The sequence below is a fragment of the Citrus sinensis genome, chromosome 5, assembly GCF_022201045.2.
Source record: "Citrus sinensis cultivar Valencia sweet orange chromosome 5, DVS_A1.0, whole genome shotgun sequence".
In the NCBI taxonomy this organism is placed as follows: domain Eukaryota; kingdom Viridiplantae; phylum Streptophyta; class Magnoliopsida; order Sapindales; family Rutaceae; genus Citrus; species Citrus sinensis.
The window spans coordinates 33872482-33894510 of NC_068560.1; the positions used below are offsets into that span (position 1 = coordinate 33872482).

At 33.8% G+C, this 22029-nt stretch overlaps 2 protein-coding genes across 2 annotated transcripts; one reads left to right on the top strand and one right to left on the bottom strand.

Moving 5' to 3' along the window:
- Window positions 1-4207: 4207 nt before the first annotated feature.
- Window positions 4208-5980, bottom strand: LOC102614031 (bidirectional sugar transporter SWEET1). Its single transcript, XM_006472845.4, has 6 exons — window positions 5813-5980; window positions 5681-5717; window positions 5327-5422; window positions 4955-5234; window positions 4708-4827; window positions 4208-4612 (listed from the first exon to the last, which is right to left on the bottom strand). The coding sequence occupies exons 1-6, from the start codon at window positions 5844-5846 to the stop codon at window positions 4430-4432; spliced, it is 750 nt and encodes a 249-aa protein (XP_006472908.2). The 5' UTR covers window positions 5847-5980; the 3' UTR covers window positions 4208-4429.
- A 10148-nt stretch (window positions 5981-16128) lies between these two features.
- LOC127902447 (uncharacterized) lies at window positions 16129-16680 on the top strand. Its single transcript, XM_052441358.1, has 2 exons — window positions 16129-16182; window positions 16276-16680. The coding sequence occupies exons 1-2, from the start codon at window positions 16129-16131 to the stop codon at window positions 16678-16680; spliced, it is 459 nt and encodes a 152-aa protein (XP_052297318.1).
- Window positions 16681-22029: the final 5349 nt, after the last annotated feature.

A 22029-nucleotide genomic window follows, 5' to 3' on the forward strand; every position in this document is an offset into this window, starting at 1 on the left:
GGGACGGTTACATTTCAGCTATCAATGCTCCTGCCATCTGTAGATCGTTATCACCATGGCTGACACGTTCATATGTGACACATAAGCACAGCTGTGGCGTTTATTTCCATATTAGTTCTTCTTCTATACGTATATAAATTCAACTATAGAGTCCCACGATTTTATCATTCAACAAACATTTAAGAAAAAAGATTCTCAGATTTCTTACTCTGTGGTTTGTAACAAGTGTGGAAGAATCCAGTTGATGGATACTAAAACCCCTCCAGCTCCTGCAAAACTTGAGAGGAGACCATCAATCGAAACCGAACCCAAAACTTTGTTTGATGACGAAACGAACTTAGCAAGGGTTCGTGAAATTTTTGCATTTTTTACTTGATTTTATATATGTCTTTAACTAGAATTTCAGAGATAATGAAATTGTTTTCACAGGAGGCAGCGCTGAAAGTGATCAATAGTAAAACCAAAGAGGAAGCATTAAAGATATTTCTAGAGGTATATATATATATACCTATATACACATCAACTCTTTGTTTTTTTTTTTTTAGTTTTTAAATTAAGCTCATCAGTAATTAATTGTTCAGTTAATGCACGTAAAATACTAATAATTACATTTTTTTTTTTGGGTTAAATTTAATGTCTTTAGGGTCTGAAACCTGTTGGAGAAGTTGCAGTGGACCATACTTGGGATTTGAAGCCTTATTCTGATGTGGGTGCATAGAGTGATGGAGGCAAATGGTCTTGTTCTTATTACTGTTTTTCCTAATTCTCGATCGTCTTAAGCAAGTTTGTGTATAATTTGCTAGTAGGACTATGAAATAAGCTTAGTACATACATAAGCCATCAGTCACCTATGTTATGCCATCTTAAATAATTAAATTTTGCCTTTATGTAATTTTAAAAAAAAAAGAGAAAAAAATTGGGGTCTATTGTGTCTATGTTGAATTGATTTCCTCATATCAGTCAACATATTGGTAGATTAAATGGAAATTATTGTCACATTTTTTTTTATAAAAAGAAATCATTTAAGATATAGTTCAATTATAAAAGAGTACAATTTACCTCAAAACTGACCTTGCTAATGTATGAGTAAACATTGCAATTAATCCTCGAAACATGCCTCATTTGAAAATTATTTTTATGATCATGGTGCGGGTGCAAAAATCCTAAACAATAGAATTAAGTTAATTGGGCAGTTAAACAAAAATGAGAGCCGTGATATTTGAACCAACGCCCCTTCGGACCAGAGCCTAAATGTGGCACCATAGACCACGTGGCCAAACGAACTTCAATTATGCTAATTAACTTTTAACTAAAACTAGTTAATGAAAATATCTGTCAACGAACTTGAAGGAGCACAGAAACATTTATACGGATTATTTTATTCAAAATTAAGATTTCAGACTTTTAGTTGAGTTCAGCTAAAATTGAACTTCTGTTGCATTTTTCATCATCAACCATAATCTTACATATATGATTAAAATCATCACACCAATTATGTAAATAAAATTATCCATGTTTAACAAATCAAACATACTATCCGTGCTCTTATTTTTGTTTTGATGTTACCAACTATAATTCTGATCAAATATTTACCTAATTGTTGTGAGACTTAATATTTTTGTCGCATTTGATCTGTAACGAAAAATTTGTCGTATATGATTTGTAGTGAATTATTATTTTTTCCTATAATAGAATGACATAATTAATTAAATTATCGTTCTTGGTCAGATACGTGTGTAGTAATGACTTATTAATTATTTTTTTACAACAATTTGATAAGGTTTTCTAAAATTAAATTGAGGATTTGATATTTGATTTATTTGATCTTATTCCTGAACTCAGCACTATACTAGCCCTAGATGCTTTGGCAAATTTCAAATACAAAATTTCATATATATTTGATTGCTCTTAAGCCGTCATTTACTTAAAAAAACGGAGATACATTAAAAGAGACCTAATCCTATGTATGCACTCCAATTTTGCTATAGCAACAGCATCATTCGCTAGTCACCTGATTTACATTTCATGATGATCATGGAAAGATTATATATCTTAATTACTTGTAGTAAAACTAACTTAGTAGTGAAGAAGCAAAAACCCAAAAGAAAATAACTCATCCAACTTCCAGAGGACTGTTACGCCAAAGACAAAGCTTTTGTTGCCAAATGTGCGCCTTGATACCTAATTGCTGCCACGTCCGTATGTGCTGTAGTTTTCACAATATATATAGCTCTACTTCTCTATGCCCTTGCCCCTCAAATTGTTAAATCACTTAAGTTCTCTTTTCACTGCTCAAACCCCATTAGTCAGCTATAGGAATGGAAAGCCAGCAGCGATCTTTTGATCAGCATGAGGATGAGAGCAAGTCCTCCATGGAGTCAGAGCCAAAAATAACTCTGACCCAAGAGCAAATTGAACTAGCTATGGTATGCTTTCTCTTAAAATTAATTAACCTTACATAATTATATATTTGTAATACATTGCATATATATGGTCTACTTTTTGTTCGCTAATGATACCATACCAATCAAATTAATTATATTTGTATGTTCACGTATACGTACAGTATGCCATTGCATATATTAAAGCAAGAGAGAAAGAGATGGCTGAGAAGCAGGCGGCCGAAGGAGCGGAGGAGGCCAAGCCAGCGGAGAAATCAAATGATGGATCTGCCAGTACGCCAGTGGCAACAATTCATGAAGTTAATAAACTCTGAAAACACAGACAGTCACAGCCACAGCATCTCTATAATTTGTGTTTTAATTAATTTTATGTTGTCTCTCCTCTCGTATACTCGTCGTACATGTAACAACAATATCAATTATCAATGATAAATTAAAGAGTACTATATATGGCTGGTCATGTTACCGTGTGTCTATTAATTATATGCTAATTGCCTTAATTTTGAATCATTTGAATTTCATTTTTCAATTCTTCACCAAATATTGAGTAATTAATCCTACAACAATTAATTAGACACAGCGTTTTGAACAAAGTATCAGATACATGAAATTAGATGTTCATTGCTACACGCGCGCGCACACACACACACACTCGCTCATGTGCACAGCTGAAACCCAAATAAGCCTGCCTTAGACTTAGAGGAGAAGATTGATCATGAATGGTTAGCTGGTGATTCAAACAACCAGTAGCAATAAACTAATAATTAGCATGATTATACAAAATCATAATGATTAGAAAGACTACATGACAATCCTTGCGGGATATTGGGAGAAGACGATAACTAAGCAGCTGAAACCCTAATTTATAAAGACCGAAACAACTCATCATCATCTGTAGAGCAGACGACGGTTACATTACGCTCAAAGACAAAGCGTTTGTTGCCAAAAGTGCAGTATCTTTGTCGCCATTCGTAGCATGGCTGCCACCTCAAGACATCCATCAATTTAGATGCTTTTGACTTGACAAAACGAAAAGAGGTATTTACTTATTTGTTAGAAAGGGAGGAATATATTATGAATTTCTTCAACTTGGGCTAGGGGCAGCCCAATTTCATCTAGACCCATTCTTGATTAGCCCAGACACCAAGTCATCCAATTTCTGAGTTATTGTTCAGCAAAACTTAGGGCTATACTGCCAGGGATAATGTATCTAAACTTTTAGTAGATCTCATATTATAATAATTGAAAGAAAAAAGATATATATTATTTCTTACCCCTTATTACAGTTATGAATGTAAACAAACTAATGAAGGAAAATTAAATTACGCTATGGCCATTGACAAACAATAACTATGTGTACCGTGGGTTATGCCAAATCTAGGCTCTATTGAGGATCATTCACTCAACATCTCACATTAATTGTTTTTGAGTTTTGTTATTAAAGTTGCATATTAAATTAGATATAGTTGATTGACAAATTGCATTCACGGTCCGAGAACCAAAGTCAATTTCCATAAATTTAACTTGAAAAAGACGCGCAGCAGGTAGAGCTTTTGCATACAAGTTTTGTGCGGTCACGAACCTCAAATATTTATCTATACACACGCTCTAATTAGCATGTACTACCCACTAAATGCATATAACCATTTAGATTTTGCTGATATATTCATGAATCTTAAATCTTTATTATGTTCATGTTTTTACTAGTTCAAGGATGCCCCAGCCCCCAGTTGTGTTTGGAACGTCACCGTCCATAATTTGGAATGGAAAATACTAGACTTAAAAAGTACGATTCACTTGGAAAATTGCAAATTGAAGCCAGTCAAAATATCATTTCACATGATTCACTTACACATCTTATCTCTGTCTTGTCTACATTTCATCATCTAATTTCATTGGGAAAGTACAAAATTACATCAGAAAAAAAGAGGTGCGGTGGGGCGCCCGCGCCCGACGGGTACTGATCATAGACAAAGTGGTAAAATTTGAGGCAAAATCTCTTAGGAATGGTGCCCAGATTCTGCACTTCAAACTTGTTCAACTAGAGCCCCGTTGCCGTTAGCCATCTTGGTTCCTTCTAATGGTTTCTCTTGGCCCATTTCAACAGACCCATTTGCTGCCGATGGTTTCTCAGGCTCACCCTTCTTGTGATAGATGAAGTACAAAATCAACTGCATTGTGCCTAGCCCACACCCAAATCCATTGGGAACCTGCAATATTAATTTACTCAAAACATGAAATGAACAAGAATAATCATAATTCTCCAGAATTCAAGAACAGTGAGGTCAAAAAATATAAAACTTACGGCCACAAAAGGGTCACGGCCAAGAAGGCCAAACACGAACCAAGAGGTGCCACACAGGAAGACAAATAGTGACAAGAAAAATGGCATGAACTCAACACTCTTTGTTTTAATCACCATTCTCTGCATAACACTCACATACAAAAAAAAAATGCTCATAAATATAATCTGAAGCCAATTGAATACTTATTTTGAAACAATTGAGACAATAAAAGGACTAAAATTAATTAATTAAATTAAGTGAGCTTACCATGATAGAAAGAGGTGAGGCATACATGATAATAGAGAAAATGGTAGCAGCAAAGCCACAGAAAATCTTTCTAGCGTTGCCATGAAAGGCTAAGAGAGACACCAAGGCAACAGCAGCGAAGACTGTGAGAACAAGCATGAAAAGCCCAAAGATTTTCGCTTTCTCCTTCTTTGGCGCAAAGAGTAGGAAGATCAAAACATATATGATCTCAATTGCTGAACCAGTTCCATTGATTGTTGATACCAAAATGTTGTTCTTCGACACAAAAGGGAGACCATACCTGAAATATAGCCAAAAATTGGGTTAAAAAGCAAAATCTTTAAAAAGTTGCAAAGCCGGGCGATTTCATAAAGAAATTAACAAGAAACCCACCAGGCAGAGAGGAGACAATTAAGCAAGGTCATCACATAAGGAATTCCAGAGAATTGCTCTGTGGATTTCCTTCTTACAATCCTCCTAAATGTGATTCTGCATCAAAGATTTTCTTCAGAAAGAAAAAAAAAAAAAAAGAAATACCAGAAAAGCAAAAACCAACTGCTTTCTCGGTTACCCTTTCCAAGAAAAGATCAAGAATTGGTAGAAACTAAGTTCTGAAAAAGAAAGGGAAAACAAGAGTACCCAAACTAAAGAAAAGTAACATAATCAAGAACTCAAAAATCTGCGAAGATAAACCCCGAAAAAAAAAAAACACACAAAAACAAAAGTTGGTCGTTTTTGTATGCTTACGTTGGAGCCAAGAAGAGAAATAAAGCAGTAGCATTTCCTGGCAACAAAAACACAAAGAAAACGCAAAATCAAAACAAGCCAAGAAACGTAAACCAAGAAACAAAATAGCAGAAAGAACATATAAAAGCTCACCAAAAACACCGAACAAGAAATGTGCAATATCCATTATCTTCTTCTTCGAATCTTATCTTCAGTGAAAGAAGGGAAAGGAACTCAGATGAGGAAAGCACTCAAGAAAATGAAAACAAGCACGAGTTTCTTTGTGAAATGCAAAATGACTTGTGGGTAGCAGACTAGAAGCAAAAGCGGTTTATATAGGGAATTCAAAGAAACTAACTGCAACGCAGTAAAATAATAATAATAATAAAAAGTATTTTTGATTTGGTGCTTATCCGTGACGGAACTTTTATTTTATTTTTTTGGTTAAGGAAAAAGAGAAAATGGGAGGCAATTCTTGTAATGAAACTGTTGCTAACTGACATGAAAACTGAAGGATACGTAGTGGGATGTGAAAGTGATGCAAAGGATGGGGTTAAAAAATATTAAATTATGAGATAATAGAAACTTAAAATATATTGTGAATTTTTGGAGTTAAAAAATTGGGAATATTAATCTTATTTCTTAAGAGGTGTCCGCCAAAAGAATTAGAATCGGTGGGGGGAAATTTGAGATAAGAAATGTCACGCATTTGGTGCGGGCGCGCGGCTATGTCTGCCGGTAGAAATAAGGTGAGCATTTCAAATATTATTGAAAAAAAAAAAAAAACTGCAATTATAAATGTGATGGGATTGTCCTATTTTTGTGAATTTAATGGTAATTGGACACATATTTTCTGATGATTGAAACTATGCGGTAATTATCAGGCTCCGTTTAATATAACATTTTTAAATTGAATTTATTTAGGTAGAATTTTATCCAAATTTTTTTTTAGTTATTTGGTTGTCAAGGAAGTTTTTATTAAAAAGTATAAAATTACTTTAATAGATAAAATTTTAAAATTATGTTATAAAAAAATTGAAATAAAATTATTAAATAAGTAAAGAATATTTTAGACATTTTAATATTTGAAAAAACTTTTCAACTTCTATTCTCAAAAGCCCGAATTTTTGTTAGTAAAAATAAAATAACTTATTTAATTTTCAAAAACTCTATTAAAAAAACTAAACAATAATAAAAATAAACACCTACAATTGTTAAATAAGTCATACCAAACAGTATAAGTTTTTTTTTAAAATTTTTGTTGATTTTTATACAATGTCTTGCATTCCAATTTCATTTGGTAGAAATTAATTAACTTGTAAACGCACCATTAATTAGCTTGTCAAGGTTTGTATTAGATAGAAATTGGATGAAAAAAAATTGATAGTTATGCAGAACAATTGATTGAAAAAACTCACCTCCCAGGACGTAGTTGGGTTGGTTGCAATGTAGTTGTAATCTCTACTAAAACCTAGGTTCGATTCTTGGAAATGATAAAGGGTTAAAAAAATTATATTTGAGCTTACTCACCCCCTACCTTTAAAAAAATTAAAAATTAACAATTGGCTGAAAAAACTCAAGAAAGAAAGGTCCGTGGAGCATCAAAAAGTGTAAGAAATTTCCCCATTTTACCGGAGGGAATGTATCAATTGTTTAATTAGCTAGGATCCTATATTCAAAATAAAATAAAATAAAATAGAGATGCTGTACAGAATATTCTTATCTATTGGCAAGATTGCGGTTTAATAAAGTTGGGGGCAATCATGTCAATTCGTGTAGATATATTTATTTCGATTTTGGAACATCCAGAGGCATGGGTCACGAGTTAAAAGCAAAAAAAAAAGGGGGTTCTAAAATAAAAAAAGAAATGAAAACTTGTAACAGTTAAAATCACACGTGTGATGATGGCATGGCACGGTAGGTAATGTAACGATGATCAGTTACGTGTGACGTGTGTTGATGTGTCCCACTTTCGGCTGACGCATCTATTTACTGACAAACCGACGGATCGTCTGCTTGGAGTTGTAAAGGAAGGTGCCGTGCCATTCCTTACTCGCAAGCAGCAGTTGGAATCCTATGAATTTTGGGTTCCTAAAGTTGGTAACCCGATATTTATATTATATACTTTTTTTCTTTCAATCTATTGTTGAAAATCAAATCTTACTTTAGATATTAGATTGAATTTTTTTTTCTCTTTTACCAACAAAAGAATATGATATATAATATTATTTGAAAGCTCCTACTTGATGCTAAATCCGCATCTTAATGAAGATAGTTTCTAATAAGTGGATCCAAAGTGATATAAAGTCATGAGTTTTCATTTTCTTGAAAAAACAACCACAATATTAATTTTTTTATTTTTTATCATTTTATAATTAATTACCAATAACTAACTCCGTCTATATTTTAAATAAAAAAGGACACTTACACATTTAAGATTTGGAGAAATAGTCATATAAATCCCTAAGTTTTCAGTAATGGATACCAGGATTTCTTTTTCACTATAATACCATTTGGTTTTATTAACTTAAAAAATCGACTCCAATATTTTATAATAAATAAATGTAAAAATATACACAGTTTGAAATATTTTTTTTCCATTTTAAAAATATTTTAATACTTTACAATCTTATATTTTATAACAAATAGGAACATAATATTAAAATAAATAAATAAAAATCTATATTCTTTTCAATATTATGTAAATAATTCTAATATTATTAATACATGAGATATATTTTATTAATTTTAAAATCTACTTAACCCAAAGATTTATATAAATTTTTACAATAAGTATATTTTATTAATTTTAAAATCTACTTAACCCAAAGATTTATATAAATTTTTACAATAAGTACAAATACTATTAAAATAATTATAATAATCTATATTTAAAATTTATTTTATATATAAAAAATATTATAATATAGTTAGTCTATTAGACAAATTAAACTATTTAAATTATATTTGTATTATTAAAAAAATTTTAAAGTCGATTTTTTTAATTACTATTTACAAAGGATATTATAGTTAAAAGAGGGACTTGGTATCTTTTATTAAAAACTTAAGGATTTACATAGTTTTTTTTTTTAATTTTGGAGGTGTAGGTATTTTTTTTTTCTTAAATAAATGGACACTTTGGTAGGTGATAATTGTCATGTTAAGTGATGGCAATGTGGAATGTCACATCTTCGAAATTTGCTGCTAATCCCTCTCTTGAACCTCGGAATTAAAGGAAGGTAATTACAATTTGTATAAAGAAGCAGCACCTTTCTTATTTGACCCCAGTAGGTTGAAAGGAAAAAAAAGACAAATAAGAAAGAAATTTGTTGAAATTTGTTTGACCAGAAAAAAGAAATGATTCAATTATTGAAATGGTTATGGCAATAACGTGAATATAAAATATGTGCAAGTTGGATAATCAGTATCAAAAACCTAGTAAAAATAATGTTCACGAAAAGTGACTTTTCAATTAGAATATCGATTTAGCTGTTTTTGAGAACACACATGCTAGGAAATAGGAATAGGAATTTATCATGATGAAAGCCAATTTAGAAAGGAACATTTTCCTGAAACATTATAAAAAGGCACCAATTAAACTTTAAAACTTTTGAGAGCACGAAGTAGAGGTCGAAAAATGAGTCTAATTTTTTTCCGCAATTAGAAGATCAAAGAACTTGTCATCGGTAATCAAACTTTGGAATACACTTGAGTGGCAAGACCCATTTGAAAGGTAAGTACGTGATGCAAATTAAATTGATTGTCAAAAATCCCAAAAAAAAATTGCAAAAATCAATTGCATTGGACATGTGTACAAAGTCCTACAGTAAAAAAGAATTGATTACAGTGCATGGATCGATCCATAGCTGCTATACTTTTGTACATTTATCGGTTTTCGATAGAGAAATGATATATCATGCATCTATATATATATATATATGTACGTATATATTTGTGTGTATTTTTCCCCTTTTTTTTTTCGCTTTCTCCTCAACAACTCAAATTCTGATGCATCAAAATCTAATAGCCAGTTTCCAACCTCCAAGAATTTTTAATTACCCCGCATTGGTGGAATGAGAGAGGGAGGTTGTACAGTAAATGGCTGCCCGTACATCACATGCATTGCAAATGCAATGAAGCGATTTTAAAGCATGCAGGATGTGGGTCGCTCGAAAGCTTACTCAGTTTAGGCCAATCAAAAGGCTTTTTCTGACATGTCTTGTGACTTGTGGCAAATAGAGGCCTGTTCATTTAACATGTGATCCATAGTATTGAAGTTAGTGTTTAATGTTAGAACGATACAATCAATTACTATACGCATGAGATATGTATTTAGATCTAATATAATCACTAATTGTATGATGAGTTTTTAAAATAAATATACATATATTATAACATGATTTATTTGTTATGCGACTACCATAGTACATCTGACGTATTGTAGAATTTTTCTATTTATGCATACAGTAAAAATGTGCTGACGGTTTTACTTGTTCCATTTATTATATTTTTGTTTTTTCAGATGTTCAATACCTAAGATTTCGCAAAAGAAAAAAACTGTAACTGACTCCACTCAATCATACTTAATTAAGGGAGAGTGAATTCATAAAGATTCGAACTACTGCTCTCACTGAAGAAATGGAGAAATTTACTCCTCTATGTCCTAATACTTTTTTTGTATGTCCTATCTTCCAATATCTGAGATCAATAAAGAGAGACAAGTTATATATATTTTAATGCTAGGTCATTCTACCATACTAATTACAATTCTAGGCCTGGCCGTTTATTAGAAGCTGTTGTGAAATTAATGCTTTAATATTATTTGCAGGTGCCTTTCTCAAACTATCCACAATCTCTTCATAGTTGACATGAGCTTTCTTTATTATTAATGCTAATTGTTCCAATTTTCTAAGCATACATGATTTTATCGAGAAAATACTTAAAGTTGAGACTAATCACCAATATTTATAAAGTGGAGGGTCCTGAAGTACAACATCTTCGCTATTTATTCCAAAACAATAGTGCATGTGTCAAAAAGGGGTACCTTTCAGATCCATTGGTATGAATGCCTGTCAATTTTTCTCTAATTCTTGCTTCATCTTATTCTAAATTTTGTCCAAGCGTTTCCATTTACTCCACTACTAGGCAAATGCAAAAAGGGATATAATTTTTATGGTTCAATAATAGTGTTGCTTTACCAAGACTAGATCATTCATTGTTATCATTATTAATTTTACTGTTAATCATAATTGGACACGAGACTCTTAAGTAACAATTCAATGTATTATTATGGAGTAATGATATAGCCACAAACTCTTGTATAAATTTATTTTGTACAAATTGATGTGGCGTTAATTCATTAGTTGAATTAAATATCTCTTGACCCACATGATTTATTTATATTATTTTATATTTTCATTCAACCAATGAATTAATAACACATCAGTTTGTACAAGAATTTGTGGTTGTATCATCACTCATTATTATGTCTTATGTCAGAATCAAATACAATGGGGAACACTTAAATGTAGATGAGGCTTGAATTAATAAATTCCTTCTTGCTCGTCAAATTAACTTCTTAATTTTTTTGATCACATGACCGGAATCTGGCTCAAGTTTTTGACAAAGGACTTTTAAGTTGATCCATCGTGTAATTAATTGGTCTCAAAAGTCAAAACTGATCCTGATATTAATTATGACCGAATCAGTCAATTGGAGATCCTGGGTTTGCCTTGTAGTTTCAGTATACGGCTTCCACTGATTGAATGCTGTGGCAGTCTAACTCCGTTATTGGGTACCCATAAATGCGAGGACTCACGATCTATAAGATGATGGATACTTTGATTCATCTTAAAATTTGTATTTAAAATTTAGATCATAATAATTTTTTTGTATTTTATTCTACTTCTTGTGTTAATTCGATAACAGAAAAATGTATTGTTGACGGATAAATGTGATATTTTAATAATTAAATAAACTATTACTTTAATCTATTGAAAGTTATCAAACAATCAAATTTTATATATAAACATGTCAGCTTTATCATTCGACAGTGATTTATTTCATTATTGTTGTAACACTAAAATTAAAATAAGTCACTAAAAATTTTTAGTTATGTGAGTGGGAAAAATAATATCTGATAGAGACGTCATTCTCCTCTAGAACAGAAAGCAGATGAAACTAGTGATTAACCGTGTAACACCTGTTATTTTAGATCCTCATAATTAGTCCCCACCTAATTTGCTATTTTCTAAAGCATTGTTACTAGTTGTGAAATGAGTCGGTCCAATTAGAAACCAATAAATGACAGATGTGTATCTGGCTTGTTCTATAGAAACTTGTAAATCAACAGAATTTTGGGTTTGATCAGTTGGTTCAAGCTCGTTTTTGGATCCTTCTGAAAATTAAAATTATTGTCCCCGAAAGGAACATCTAACTTACGTTTTTGCTTTGTCTCTTTCACTCAAGAAATTAATGCAACGTACTTGTGTTCAGTTTTGTTTCTGAAAACACATTTATCTTTGACCACTAATAAAAATTAATCATAGCCTAATCTACACGGTACTTAATTTAATGAAGAACTAACTATATTTATTTTGCTTATACGGAAGAGTACTAAAGAAAGCCAGAATATATATTATTCAGTGTGAAAGTTTGCATGCGCACTTGAACTGAAATCTTAACGAAACAAATTAAACAATTTTATTTTATGCCCAATGTTTCTTTGCAAATATCACAGTTCATCAAGTCTAGAGTAGATCCAACGCAGTCAAACAAACATTATCTTCTGTAGCTTTTCAAGATTGTTTTACTAAGCTTCCAGTTCAAGTCCGTATTGAATGATGAGCAGAAAACAGTTTTGAAACGATTCCATGCCACTGGTGCAAGTTTTCAAGAACATTTGTCATGTCCCTATAAATTGCTTCATTGTTTTCATGTTCTCTTGCTGCTCCAAATGCACACGAAACTTTAGAAATGAGAATGTCAAAGAAAATCCATTATCATTATGATCATGAGAGAAATTATTGGGCGTAGTGTTTTCATGGGGACCAATTTCTTTAAGGACATGTACAGCATATATCATAAATGAGGGCTGTATCTGCGGCTTGAAAAGGCTATATACATTGCCCTCAAGGGAAGGACTCTTCTTATTCAAAGTGCTTCGCGGTTGAAAGTGCTTCACATTATTGTAAGGATTGCTTAGAAAAGGTTTGGCCACATATGGAAACCTCGAGCATTTATAATCGAAATAGCGGATAGCTAGGGACAATATTCATGGCCAAAAACATCCCAATTACTTAATATAATATGCTCTCAGAAGTAGGAATCCAATTTGTGGACGCAAGTTCATACAGCATTAATGATTTTTTCGAGCATTTTTCTTTATAATTGATCATTCTTCTATTTGGCATTTTGAGTGACCTGTGAGCCAGGTAATTCTGCAATAAAGGATTTCAAATATGTAGCCAAACTTGTTTTCTCTTCTACCCGAAGGAGTATTTTGTTCATGAATTTTGATTTGTGATGAGAATAAAAAAAAGCGGCACATGTGGGAACTTTTGAAATTGGTGTGATTTTGACTATCACTCCATTTTGAATATAAAATTAGTATATAACAGGTACATTAAGGGCCAATATGGTAATACTGTAACTTTTACAATAGTAGTTGCTAGCTATATTGTAAAAATAATCAGTTATGCATATATACAAAAAAAAAATAGTTATAAACAAATTAATTAAACGTTTGGTAAAAAAAAATTTTTAGAAGTACTGTGAGTTTTAAAAATAGCTGTATGTATTTGGTAAATCTTATAGTTAAACTGCTATAAGAATATAAATGATTAAATTAGATATAATATTAAATAAAATTTATTAACACATTTGTAAACATGTATATAAATTATTTTTTTATTGCATATATAATAATTGATAACTAAAATAAATATTATACAGTATTTTTTTCTCAAATATAATTGGTAATAATAATAATAGTCTCTTTAAAGTTAATGATTTTATTTCGTAATTACTAAAGATAATTTGAGAGTTTTATAATATATATATATATATATATATATATATATATATATATGAAATTATATTAAGTATAAAATTGATTTTCAAAATTAGATTTTGAAAAACCACTCCATTTTAACTTCTCAAAGTCCATTATAAGATATGGTGATTTTATCAAAAATGATTTTAAAAAAATTACTGAACATTAAAATTAACCTTTAACTTTTTAAAATCACTTTTGAATTCCTAGATGGGCCCTAAGAATATTTAAAATAAAAAAATACGTACAAGAATTTGATTTGTTTGTATATTATTGTTCTATATCATATTCGATCATAATTCGTTTAATTTTGAAGTAATCCAACTCAATTTATAAAAACATAGTAAATGGGATTGAGTTGTATATCAGAATAGGTTAATCGAACCAACAAACGCGTAGATCAACTGTCATGGGGTTGTTCTAACTTAACCAAGGTCCTCGGTTCGAGGCTTGGGAATACAGTTGCGTTATATACTTGTTGGGAGAGATTTGCCGCCCTAGTGGTCCTACCTGGCTCGAATCTGGATTAGTCGGGACCTAATATGGTCTTCGGATAACAGATGGTTTAATACACCGAAAAAAAAAGAATAGGTTAATCGAGTAAATGACATATACTAAGTTTTGTAAATTTGTTTGTATGGTATTGTTCTAGATTCTATATCATGAATTTTCCTTTTTTTTGTCTATTTAATATGCTAAGCTGGAGGAGGGCGGCCTTATAGTGACTGGAGATGAAGAGGAAGATAATGGGGTTTTTAGGATTGACTCACGTTACTGCCTGGTGGGGAGGTTCTTAACTGATAAGGTGATTAATTTTGGTGCCGTGAAAAATACTATGGCGGCATTGTGGCGGTCGGGCAAGGGTGTTTGCATCAAAGATTTGTCTCCTACATTATTTTTATTTCAATTTTTTCATGAAATTGATATCAAGAGGGTATTAGATTCTGGAACTTGGACTTTTGATCAGCACATCCTTCTCGTTCATAGACTGGAAGCGGCCCCAACAAGTCCTTTTATTCCATACTACTTTTTAAGTCCAAGCTTACAATATACCAATAGGTTTCTAATCGGAGAAAGTCTTGCAAAGTATTAGAACTTCTATTGGATCTTTTCTAGAATCAGATGAAAACAATTTTAAAGGTGTTTGGCAAAATTATATGCGGTTGCGAGTGTCAATTGATGTCAGGAAACCTCTAAAACGCCGAATGCGTATGAAGCGAGCAGGAGGGGAATGGATTTGGGTGGACTTAAAGTATGAACGGCTCAACACTTTTTGTTTTATTTGTGGCCTCCTCGGTCATACTGAGCGTAATTGCCCTTCGTTATATGAAAATGTAGACGGTCAAGTCATTAAACCTTATGGTCCCTGGATGAAAGCTCCTATTAGGAAAGACCTGATGAATTCCGACGAGCGTTGGTTGAGAAATGAGCCACCGGAGATGGAGGCAAGTAAATTTGGTAATAGCTCAAAATCTGGGAGTGTTATGATTATGGACGTGAATATGGCCACTAAATCCGTGCATGATGACAGGGAATCGCGTGGCAAAAATACTGCAGATGGGAATGTGCCAATGCATAAGGAAAGCCCAATTTTCCCCATAATTAATAGTCAAATGGGTTTTAATGGGCAAGATTTTGGAGATTCAGCCAATATCATGGCTCTACTCAAGGAAAATGAAGCTGAATATGATTCTGCATTAATTGTTTCGGATACCAAGCGAAGGAGATCACAATTTAGGCAGCAAAGTTCAGTGGGCCGTGATGACTCTAGTAATAGTAATATGATGGAGATTACAACCAGCCCAAAAAATGGATCAGCGGTAGGACCTGTGAATCAGGCCCACCGAGAGTAATGAGTTGCTTAAGCTGGAACTGTTGTGGGTTAGGCCACCCACGCACAGTTCAAGTTCTTGTAGACTTGGCCAAAACAAAAAAACCCGATTTTATTTTTCTAATGGAAACATTATGTCATAGAGATAAATTAGAGTGGATAAAAATTAAGCTGGGATATGTTGGTTTATTTGTTGTTGAGAAGGTGGGCCGGAGTGGAGGGCTAACTTTCTTTTGGAAGCCCAATTACAGAGTTAATATTCTTAAGTTTGGTAAAACTTTTGTTGACTTGGCTGTTGAAAACATGGAGGGGGAAAAATGGAGACTCACCGGCTTCTATGGCTTTCCGGAGTCAAACCGCCGACGGGATTCGTGGAATTTGCTGCGGACATTGGCTTTAGCTTCCTCGTTACCATGGGTTTGCTTAGGCGACTTCAACGATCTGCTTTACTCAAGTGAAAAACGTGGGAAGCATGCTCATCTTAGCTGGAAGTTACAGGGCTTTCAAGCTGCTGTTTCGGACTCGGGGCTTCAAGATTTGGGCATGGAGAGTTATCCATTCACATGGGAAAGGTGAAGGGGTACTATGGACTGTGCTTTTGCTTCAATATCTTGGATTCATTTATTTCTGCGAGCTAAGGTACACAATTTAGAAGCTTCCTGTTCAGACCATCTTTCCATTTTTCTTAAGCCTGCCCCTTTGGTTTTTCACTCATGGATTATGATATTTCAGTTTGAAAATGCTTGGCTCCGTGAGCCCGATTGTATGGAAGTTGTGAAGGATAGCTGGCTTTCTTCTGTTGAAATATCTATTCAATCCAAGATTGCTAAATGTGGCTCTGATTTGTTTCAGTGGGGTGATAATCTCTCTCGTGAATTTCGTAATCGAATGATGGAGTGTAAAAGGAGGATGAGTCTTTTACGGGGTAAGCGGGATGATGGTAGTATGACTCAATTTACAGAAGCTCGGTCCATGTATAATGAATTGCTGCACAGCCATGAAGTTTACTGGAAACAGAAATCGAAATTACTTTGGCTTAAGGAGGGCGATATGAACTCCAAGTACTTTCATGTTATATCTTCGACAAGAAAGAGAGTGAATACGATTGGAAAGCTCCGAAATGGTCAGGGACAATAGTGCACTCGTCCAGAGGAAGTAAATGAGATAATTACTGAGTATTTCACTAACATTTTTATCTCTGATAGAGGTTTCTGTCCTGAAGTTCTTTATTGTGTCAACCCAAAGATATCAACCGCTCAGAATCACTCACTTCTGGAATTGTTTACTGCTACGGATGTCCAATAAGCCATCTTCAGTATGCATCCTGATAAATCGCCAGGCTCGGATGGTATGAACCCTGTTTTTCTCCAAAAATCCTGGTCTATTGTTGGTGATGATGTCTTATCTGCTTGTTTAGACTTTATTCATAATTGTGCATTCCCCACTGGCTTGAATGACACTAGTGTTGTTTTGATTCCTAAAAAGTCCAATCCTGAGTATGTTACTGATTTGAGACCGATAGCATTGTGTAATGTTATTTATAAAATCATTGCTAAGATGCTTGTTAATCGGCTCAAAGGGATTTTGGGGTCTGTTATTTCAGATTCACAGAGTGCTTTCGTCCCGGGTAGAGCCATAACTGATAATATTATGATCTCTACTGAGATTATGCATTACTTAAAGCGGAAAAAGCAAGGTAGGGATGAGGTAGCAGCTCTAAAAATAGATATGTCTAAGGCTTATCATATAATCGAATAGCCTTTTCTTAAATTGATCATGCTCAAGTTAGGGTTTGCTGCTGATTTTGTTAACTTGATTATGTTGTGTGTAACTACTATTACTTATAAAATTGTGAGAGATGTGATGGAAATAGGTCCTATTGTACCTAGTCGTGGTCTAAGACAATGCGACCCTTTATCACAATACCTATTTATTATTTATGCAGAGGGGTTTAGTTTGTTAATACATCATTACGAGAAGGCAAGTTTTTTGCATAAGGGCTGGAGTAGCTAGAGGTGCTCCTTATATCTCGTACCTTTTTTTTGTAGATGATTGCCTCTTATTTTTCAAAACTAGTATCCAAGAAGCTCACTTAATGAAGAATATCTTGGCTATGTATGGGACTGTGTCGGGTCAAAGAGTTAATTTTCATAAATCTGTTATCGCCTTTAGCCGCAATGTGAAAGAAGAAGTTGCGCAACAAGTATGCGATTTGCTTGGGGTCCAGTCAACTGCTGACTATGGTACTTATTTGGGCTTGCCTTCCTCTATAGGTCGAAGTAAGTCTGCTGTTTTCCGCTACATTAAGGATAGAGTTTGGAAGCGCCTACAGGGCTGGAGTCAAAAGCTATTATCTAGAGCTGGCGAGGAGATTTTGTTCAAGACAGTGGTACAAGCCATGCCCAATTATGCCATGAGCGTGTACATGCTTCCTCTTGAGCTTTGTCGGGATATTAAGAAGATGATGAACTCTTTTTGGTGGGGTAATAAAGGTACGAGCAGCAAGGGTATCATTTGGATGAGATGGGAAAGGTTTTGCAAGCCTAAAACTCATGGGGGACTTGGTTTTAAGAAATTGCATCAGTTCAACATATCAATGCTTGGCAAACAAGGTTGGCGGTTTTTAACTAATCTGAATTCTCTTGTGGCTCGCTTATTTAAAGCTCGATACTTTCCTAAAACCTCTTTTCTTGAGGCTTCTTTGGGCAGTAACCCCAGCTATGTTTGGAGGTCTATTTTGGCAGCTCATAAGGCTATCTCACTGGTAGTCGCATTCGGATTGGAGGGGGCCATGAAACAGTCATTGGCCATGCCATCTGGCTTCCGGACCAAGATAATGGCTTTATAACCTCTTCACTGCCCACATACCTTTCTAATGCCACAGTAGACAGCCTTATGGTGCCTAATCTTCGTTGCTGGGATTTTGATATGGTGGCTGACATTTTCAATTGTAGATATCGTGATATAATCTTACAAATTCCTCTTGGCTCTCGGATTGTCGAAGATGGTTGGTATTGGTTACCAAATTCAAAGGGACAGTATACAGTTCGAAGTTACAAGATGTTGGTGAATCTGCCCATTCCTCCTAACAGCAGTGTATGGCGAAATCTGTGGCAGCTTCCAGTTCCTGCAAAAGTTAAAAATTTGCTTTGGCATGTTATGGCCAATGTTATCCCCACTGTTGATAATCTTGTGCAGCGCCAAGTTGAGGTACACCTTTTATGCCCTATATGTAATGTTTCCAATGAAACTATCTACCATGTGTTGCTTGAGTGTCATTTTGCTAAATCTTGCTAGTTAGCATCTGTTGTTGGTTTTATTGGGAATTTTGTGAATGTTGGGGAATGGCTGGAGACTCTCTTTACTCACTGTAGTAAAGATGATTGCAGCTTAGCTGCTATGATTTGCTGGGGAATCTGGTTGAATAGAAATAACAGAGTCTGGAGTAGAGATGAAAAAATAACCCGGACCCGGACGAACCCGGATAATCGGGGCCGGGTTGAACCCGTACCAAAATATAAAAAAATCTGGGTCCGGAATAAATTTTAATAACCCGGATATATCCATATCCGGGTCCGGGTTTAGGTTAACCCGGACCCGGATATCTAATTTTAATATTATTTTTTAATTAATTTTATTGATTAATCTAGATGTGTTATTGCTTGGAAATGTATTAATTTTTTATTTTTAGAATTTTAGAAATTGATATTGATTCATTGATCCGGGTTCAAAACCCGGAATCCGGAAACCCGGATTTTTCCGAGTTGAACCCGGACCCGGGTGAAAAAATCCGAGTCCGGGAAAAGAAAATAGTATCCGGGTCCGGATCCGGAAAGGCTAAACCCGGACCCGGACCCGGATTTTGCCATCCCTAGTCTGGAGGAATATCAATAGAAGGGTTAGTACTCTTCTCAATTTAGCAGGTCATAATTTATTCCAGTGGCAGCAAATTCGTAAGAATCCTTACTTCTCTCACTCTTTTGTGGCAAATGATCATGGTTCGGTTTGCTGGAAACGACCTCAGGATGGATGATTTAAGTGTAATGTTGATGCTGCCATCTCTCGACACAGAGGAACCATCAGCTTTGGGGCTGTTATCTGCTCCTCACAGGGTGATTTTATGCAGCTAAAAGTGCTTCCCTTCCTGGTACATTTGCATCTTGTGAGGCAGAGGGAATCAGCATGCGAGAAGCTCTCAGTTGGCTCATGCATCTTCCAGTTCGGCCAATTGTTGTTGAGATTGATAGCTTACAAGTGTTTAATGCTTTACATGACAGTGTTACTTATTCTAATGGTTTTGGTACTATAATTGCTAATTATAGAGCTTTAGCTCAATCTTTAGGAGAGTTTGTTTTCTTTTTTGTTCGTCCATCTGCGAATACCGCTGCCCATATTGTTGCTAGGGTGAGGGGTCTTTGTCAGGTCTGGGAGAATGGAGGCATGTTCCACCTCCCTGGTTGATTAATTGTCTTGGTTGATTTATAAAATTTACCTTTCTTCAAAAAAATATATATATATGCTAAACTATTTATGCACGGCAGGTTTTTGTAACATTAGTCGTTGAACATAATCAAATTGTTAAGGAGAAGCATCCTTTCATAAAGCCAAGAACCGATCAAATTAATAGTGGACCAATTATAATCTTATCAATTCGAAAGTTCAGTGGGTGGAAAGTCTACGTTATTCTGGATAACAGAGATCTGTCCAGTTTTGCATTATTATTTTCCGGAGAGAATAATTTATTATCGTCAGAAAAGATCAATAGAATTGTGAATTTATTGAACTCTCGAAGGATTAAACATCCTAATTAGAGAAGGTATATATGTTATGCTTTAACCAACATAAAGATTTCAATAATTATGTGATCTTCTTTCTTCCCCCCCTTTCCAGCCTTAATTCCATTAGAACATTCGATACAGATGACCCAACTCAAAAAGTACAAGCGATTCTTGTTTTTTCTTTTGTTCTCTCTGATTGATCTAAAATATTTAAGGAACTTATTTTGATTAATTTGGAATGCGTTCCTCCAGTATCAAGATTCGTCAAATAGCTATCTCCTATCTGGTTTCCCCACTTTAATTTTTTAATTTAGTGGAAGAGGGGGAAAAAAAAAGCATCCACGGCTGAGCCGGCCGGATTTGCCTATTATAAAAACCCTTTTCCTTGAGGTCTCATCATTTTTGGATGAATCCAATATTGGTTTCAACATGCATGATTTAGACAGTTGTTGATGTTTATCGATCTGTATACTGTTCGATTCAATACATGTAACCAAATCCTAATACCCACGTAAATGAAGAAGCAAAAGAGAGAAGAATTAATAATATATAGTTTTGCCGGACTTCTAGATCATACAAAGAACTGAGCCCTTTTATGAGTTTATCAGCTGGCAGGTATACATCGCCCATAAGACTGATAAGTGTGAGACAAATTTGCCAAACTTTACTGGCAAAAACTTTTGCTTCTTCTCGTTTGTTCTACACTGCTTCTATTTTGATCATTCACCGAAAGCAAGTTGGCGTATTTTGTCATAACACATGCCAGGCATGGCTTATAATTTTTATTTTAATTTATGGGACCAAAGCTGCCTTATTAGATTGCCGCCCATCTTACCAAAACAAGTAATTGATTCACTTTTCAAAAGATTTTGGAGTCTTCTACTGTATATCAATCCCAATAATCTTTCTCTGATGATGACCACGCATAACGAAAATTAAATTACTTTTTTTAAAAAAAATTGTATACTTAGTTAATGCATAACTTCAAATTCTTATAAATAGTAGTACAAGGCAATTTTTTTTTAAAATTTTGTTAATGCAACGTAACATTTTATGCATTAGAATCTTTAAATTCATATTTTAAATAGTACAGACTAATGCACTTGAGAATTTTTTGCAAACACATATTTTACGTATCAAAACAATTATTGTCAATAATAAGACGAAACAAATTATTATTATTTTGTTAACGCAATATGACATCTCAAGTATCAGCATGTCTTAAAGTTGTATTATAAAATATGCTGGTGAATGCATCAAAGAATTGCTATATATGATCGTATCAATTGACTGCCTTTTAACTTACTAGATTGCTTAAATCGAACACAAAACAAATGAGAAATAAATACAAGCAAGCGAAACAGGAATCACATAAACTATTATATAGGTAGCCATATCTTGGTTTCATAGGCCATTTTCGTCTATCTCATTCTTGAGTGCTCCATATATTTTTTGGTCTGTGCTTTTCAATATCTTATTAAAAACCCACCATTCACTCAAAATATTCCTGGAATGTGATTGATTGATTGATTCTGAAATTTACGGCGCCTGAAAGAAGGAGAAGCTCCAGCTTTTGTCCAAATTTTGTTAAGTCATTTACTTGGACTTGAAGATTGTGGTCAAGACAAAACACAAGTCCTGCATCAGTTTTTTGCATAATTGCATAAAACGTTTTGTCTTTCACGCAAACAATTTGTATACTCCCAAA

Excerpts from the sequence above, each read along its gene's own strand:
- LOC102614031 (XM_006472845.4), bottom strand. The coding sequence starts at position 5,846 with ATGGATATTGCACATTTCTTGTTCGGTGTTTTTG. Across the intron at positions 5,718-5,812 it reads TTTCTTGTTCGGTGTTTTTG|GAAATGCTACTGCTTTATTT; the intron begins GTGAGCTTTTAT and ends TTTTGTTGCCAG. Across the intron at positions 4,828-4,954 it reads CCTCACCTCTTTCTATCATG|AGAATGGTGATTAAAACAAA; the intron begins GTAAGCTCACTT and ends AGTGTTATGCAG.
- LOC127902447 (XM_052441358.1), top strand. The coding sequence starts at position 16,129 with ATGGACTGTGCTTTTGCTTCAATATCTTGGATTCATTTATTTCTGCGA. Across the intron at positions 16,183-16,275 it reads ATTTATTTCTGCGAGCTAAG|TTTGAAAATGCTTGGCTCCG; the intron begins GTACACAATTTA and ends ATGATATTTCAG.